This window comes from Oncorhynchus masou, chromosome 30 (assembly GCF_036934945.1).
Source record: "Oncorhynchus masou masou isolate Uvic2021 chromosome 30, UVic_Omas_1.1, whole genome shotgun sequence".
In the NCBI taxonomy this organism is placed as follows: domain Eukaryota; kingdom Metazoa; phylum Chordata; class Actinopteri; order Salmoniformes; family Salmonidae; genus Oncorhynchus; species Oncorhynchus masou.
In genome coordinates this window covers 32,181,613-32,187,612 of record NC_088241.1, presented here as the reverse complement: position 1 = coordinate 32,187,612, position 6,000 = coordinate 32,181,613, and the positions used below count along the sequence as shown (strand labels likewise).

The window sequence follows — 6,000 nt, the reverse complement described above, 5'->3', positions numbered from 1 at the left end:
TGCAGGGGAAAAAAATAGATTTATTGTAGGACATACTGTACATCTTATGATTGAATTATTATGAATCATCAATATTTCAATTTAATTTTCCAATGTGATCGGTGTGTGTTTTAACATTTAAATCATCAAGCAGACGCTCCTATCCAGGGCATCGTACAGTATTGATTCCATACATTTCCATACTGGTCCCCCTTGGGAATTGAACCCACAACCTTGGTGTTGCAAGCTCCATGCTCTACCAACTGAGCTACATGGTACATGGTTAGACCTCATAGAAAACATCTGGTTCTTGGCTTCAATTGTCTTTATTTCTCTCCAAATTGAGCTAGAGAAAGAGAACAGAGTGTAAAACATCAGACTTTAACAAAAATTACAATCTAATATCAGCCATATAAGATTAAAGGATATGGGAGACATACAGACACAGACAACCAAAGACAAACAGCAGTTGAAGGTCAATTGACATTAATACGTGTCATACCTCTCTGAGGTCCATCGCATCACACAGCATGTAGCGGATTCTGGGGGAAGTCCTCTTTTTCTTAATGATCACCACAATCTGCTTGTAGTGCTGATCCATTCTGGGCTGTGGAAGTATAGACTGGCTATTAGTGATCACATTTATAAATCAGAAAGACAAACAGACAAGAGACAGACGATATGTAGTTGTACCTCAGCCTCCTGAGAATCCTCCTCTAAGTCCTTGCCGATGGTGAAGAGTAATGTGCACAGGCCCTCCAGTGAACCATCATCACCATTCTTTAGTAGCTTTACAATGCAGTTGTGCATGACGGTCTCCATAATCATCTTCAGCTTGAACAACTCGCACATGAACTTGATGTTGCAAAGCAACTCCCGCTGCCCCTCTGCCTTCGTCTCCTCCAGCCCCTCCCTCAGTCGCTGTCGGTCCTCCTTCTGGAAGGAATCAGGGAGATTTTGTGAGCCTTCCTTGAACTAATGAAAATTGCATTGGACTAAACAAGGTACAAGTTAGTGAGTTGTTACAAGCGTTACAATGATCAGTTGAAGGGAATAAATTCTTCAATGCAAGGTTAACGGATAGGAGACCAAAAGTGATAGGGGGCTTCATGACCACAATCCCGGACGATCTACAGTCGTGGCCAAAAGTGTTGAGAATGACACAAATATTATTTTTCACAAAGTCTGCTGCCTCAGTTTGTGTGATGGCAATTTGCATGTCCTCCAGAATGTTATGAAGAGTGATCAGATGAATTGCAATTAATTGTAAAGTTCCTCTTTGCCATGCAAATGAACCGAATCCCCCAAAAGATTTCCACCATATTTCAGCCCTGCCACAAAAGGATCAGCTGGCATCATGTCAGTGATTCTCTCATTAACACAGGTGTGAGTGTTGGCGAAGACAAGGTTGGAGATCAATCTGTCATGCTGATTGAGTTCGAATAACAGACTGGAAGCTTCAAAAGGAGGGTGGTGCTTGTGATCATCAAATCAAATTTATTTATATAGCCCTTCGTACATCAGCTGATATCTCAAAGTGCTGTACAGAAACCCAGCCTAAAACCCCAAACAGCAAGCAATGCAGGTGTAGAAGCACGGTGGCTAGGAAAAACTCCCTAGAAAGGACAAAACCTAGGAAGAAACCTAGAGAAGAAACAGGCTATGTGGGGTGGCCAGTCCTCTTCTGGCTGTGCCGGGTGGAGATTATAACAGAACATGGCCAAGATGTTCAAATGTTCATAAATGACCAGCATGGTCGAATAATAATAAGGCAGAACAGCTGAAACTGGAGCAGCAGCACGGCCAGGTGGACTGGGGACAGCAAGGAGTCATCATGTCAGGTAGTCCTGAGGCATGGTCCTAGGGCTCAGGTCCTCCGAGAGAGAGAAAGAGAGAAATCATTGTTCTTCCTCTGTCAACCATGGTTACCTGCACGGATCTGCAAGGATCATTGCTTTGCACAAAAAGGGCTTCACTGGCAAGGATTTTGCTGCCAGTAAGATTGCACCTAAATCAACCATTTATCGGATCATCAAGAACTTCAAGGAGAGCGGTTCGATTGTTGTGAAGAAGGCTTCAGGGTGCCCAAGAAAGTCCAGCAAGCGCCAGGACCGTCTCCTAAAGTTGATTCAACTGCGGGATCGGGGCACCACCAGTACAAAGCTTGCTCAGGAATGGCAGCAGGCAGGTGTGAGTGCATCTGCACATCTGTACAGGGATTGGCCTGCTGAGGGTTGGGATAAAATAATTCTCTCTGATGAATCCCCTTTCCGATTGTTTGGGGCATCCGGAAAAAAGCTTGTCCGGAGAAGAGCAGGTGAGCGCTACCATCAGTCCTGTGTCATGCCAACAGTAAAGCATCCTGAGGCCATTCATATGTGGTGGGTTTGCTTCTCAGCCAAGGGAGTGGGCTCACTCACAATTTTGCCTAAGAACACAGCCATGAATAAAGAATGGTACCAACACATCCTCTGAAAGCAACTTCTCCCAACCATCCAGGAACCGTTTGATGATGAACAATGCCTTTTCCAGCATGATGGAGCACCTTGCCATAAGGCAAAAGTGATAACTAAGTGGCTCGGGGAACAAACATTGATATTTTGAGTCCATGGCCAGGAAACTACTCAAACCTTAATCCCATTGAGAACTTGTAGTCCACCCTCAAGAGGCGGGTGGACAAACAAAAACCCACAAATTCTGACAAACTCCAAGCATTGATTATGCAAGAATGGGCTGTCATCAGTCAGGATGTGGCCCAGAAGTTAATTGACAGCATGCTAGGGCGGATTGCAGAGGTCTTGAAAAAGAAGGGTCAACACTGCAAATATTGACTCGTTGCATCAACTTCATGTAATTGTCAATAAAAGACACTTATGAAATGCTTGTAATTATGCTTCAGTATTCCATAGTAACATCTGACAAAAATATCTAATGACACTGAGGCAGCAGACTTTGTGAAAATTAATATTAGTCTCATTCTCAAAACTTTTGGCCACGACTGTACTTCCCCAGAGTCAGATGAACTCATGGATACCATTTGTATGTCTCGGTGTTCAGTTTGAAGGAAGTTGCTAGGTAGCTTTAGCGCAATGACAAAGTCTAATAGACTTCCAGTCATTGCTCTAATGCTACTTAGCAACTTCCTTCAAACGGAACACTGAGGTATACAAATGGTATCCACAAGTTCATCTGACTCTGGGAAAGTAGGGCTTCATTTGTAAAATCTCAAACTATCCCTTTAAATCAAATACAATTGTTAAGAAAGCATAAGGCATTATAAGGAGAAATTTTGTTCATGTAATGTATACTCAACAAAAATATAAAACGCAACATGTAAAGTGTTGGTCCCATGTTTCATGAGCATGATATTGACTTCCGGCGCCGACAGAGATGGCCGCCTCGCTTCGCGTTCCTAGGAAACTATGCAGTTTTTTGTTTTTTTACGTGTTATTTCTTACATTAGTACCCCAGGTCATCTTAGGTTTCATTACATACAGCCGAGAAGAACTACTGTATATAAGATCAGCATCAACTCACCATCAGTACGACCAAGAATATGTTTTTCGCGACGCGGATCCTGTGTTCTGCCTTACAAACAGGACAACGGAATGGATCGCTTGCAGCGACCCCAAAAAACGACTCCGAAAAAGAGGGAAACGTAGCGGTCTTCTGGTCAGACTACGGAGACGGGCACATCGTGCCCCACTTCCTAGCATTCTTCTTGCCAATGTCCAGTCTCTTGACAACAAGGTTGATGAAATCCGAGCAAGGGTAGCATTCCAGAGGCACATCAGAGACTGTAACGTTCTGTGCTTCACGGAAACATGGCTCACTGGAGAGACGCTATCTGAAGCGGTGCAGCCAACGGGTTTCTCCACGCATCGCCCCGACAGAAACAAACACCTTTCTGGTAAGAAGAGGGGTGGGGGTGTATGCCTTATGGCTAACGAGGCATGGTGCGATGAAAGAAACATACAGGAACTCAAATCCTTCTGTTCACCTGATTTAGAATTCCTCACAATCAAATGTAGACCGCATTACCTACCAAGAGAATTCTCTTCGATTATAATCACAGCAGTATATATCCACCCCCAAGCAGACACATCGATGGCTCTGAACGAACTTTATTTAACTCTTTGCAAACTGGAAACCATTTATCCGGAGGCTGCATTCATCGTTGTTGGGGATTTTAACAAGGCTAATCTAAAAACAAGACTCCCTAAATTTTATCAGCATATCGATTGCGCAACCAGGGGCGGAAAAATCTTGGATCACTGTTACTCTAACTTCCGCGACGCATATAAGGCCCTGCCCCGCCCCCCTTTCGGAAAAGCTGACCACGACTCCATTTTGCTGATACCTGCCTACAGACAAAAGCTAAAAAAAGAAGCTCCCACGCTGAGGTCTGTCCAACGCTGGTCCGACCAAGCTGACTCCACACTCCAAGACTGCTTCCATCACGTGGACTGGGACATGTTTCTTATTGCGTCAAATAACAACATTGACGAATACGCTGATTCGGTGTGCGAGTTCATTAGAACGTGCGTTGAAGATGTCGTTCCCATAGCAACGATTAAAACATTCCCTAACCAGAAACCTTGGATTGATGGCAGCATTCGTGTGAAACTGAAAGCGCGAACCACTGCTTTCAATCAGGGCAAGGTGTCTGGTAACATGACTGAATACAAACAATGCAGCTATTCTTTCCGTAAGGCTATCAAACAAGCTAAGCGTCAGTACAGAGACAAAGTAGAATCCCAATTCAACGGCTCAGACACAAGAGGCATGTGGCAGGGTCTACAGTCAATCACGGACTACAGGAAGAAATCCAGCCCAGTCACGGACCAGGATGTCTTGCTCCCAGGCAGACTAAATAACTTTTTTGCCCGCTTTGAGGACAATACAGTGCCACTGACACTGCCTGCAACGGAAAAATGCGGTCTCTCCTTCACTGCAGCCGAGGTGAGTAAAACATTTAAACGTGTTAACCCTCGCAAGGCTGCAGGCCCAGACGGCATCCCCAGCCGCGCCCTCAGAGCATGCGCAATCCCTATACCAGTCTGCTGTTCCCACATGCTTCAAGAGGGCCACCATTGCTCCTGTTCCCAGGAAAGCTAAGGTAACTGAGCTAAACGACTACTGCCCCGTAGCACTCACTTCCGTCATCATGAAGTGCTTTGAGAGACTAGTCAAGGACCATATCACCTCCACCCTACCTGACACCCTAGACCCACTCCAATTTGCTTACCGCTCAAATAGGTCCACAGACGATGCAATCTCAACCACACTGCACACTGCCCTAACCCATCTGGACAAGAGGAATACCTATGTGAGAATGCTGCTCATCGACTACAGCTCGGCATTCAACACCATAGTACCCTCCAAGCTCGTCATCAAGCTCGAGACCCTGGGTCTCGACCCCGCCCTGTGCAACTGGGTACTGGGCTTCCTGACGGGCCGCCCCCAGGTGGTGAGGGTAGGTAACAACATCTCCTCCCCGCTGATCCTCAACACTGGGGCCCCACAAGGGTGCGTTCTGAGCCCTCTCCTGTACTCCCTGTTCACCCACGACTGCGTGGCCACGCACGCCTCCAACTCAATCATCAAGTTTGCGGACGACACAACAGTGGTAGGCTTGATTACCAACAACGACGAGACGGCCTACAGGGAGGAGGTGAGGGCCCTCGGAGTGTGGTGTCAGGAAAATAACCTCACACTCAACGTCAACAAAACTAAGGAGATGATTGTGGACTTCAGGAAACAGCAGAGGGAACACCCCCCTATCCACATCGATGGAACAGTAGTGGAGAGAGTAGCAAGTTTTAAGTTCATCGGCATACACATCACAGACAAACTGAATTGGTCCACTCACACAGACAGCATCGTGAAGAAGGTACAGCAGCGCCTCTTCAACCTCAGGAGGCTGAAGAAATTCGGCTTGTCACCAAAAGCACTCACAAACTTCTACAGATGCACAATCGAGAGCATCCTGGCGGGCTGTATCACCGCCTGGTACGGCAA

The 6,000-nt window shown here is 46.0% G+C and overlaps 1 protein-coding gene across 6 annotated transcripts in view; it reads right to left on the bottom strand.

The window, feature by feature from the left end:
- Positions 1 to 6,000, bottom strand: part of LOC135522529 (uncharacterized) — a 30,710-nt gene continuing 24,710 nt past the window's right edge. For all 6 annotated transcript variants that reach the window (XM_064948875.1, XM_064948879.1, XM_064948876.1 and 3 more), the window contains 3 exons: positions 673 to 915; positions 482 to 586; positions 1 to 325 (listed from right to left, as the gene is read on the bottom strand). In XM_064948875.1, coding sequence (XP_064804947.1) covers positions 296 to 325; positions 482 to 586; positions 673 to 915 — 378 coding nt within the window. In that variant the 3' untranslated portion in view covers positions 1 to 295. The remainder of the gene's footprint in view (positions 326 to 481; positions 587 to 672; positions 916 to 6,000) is intronic.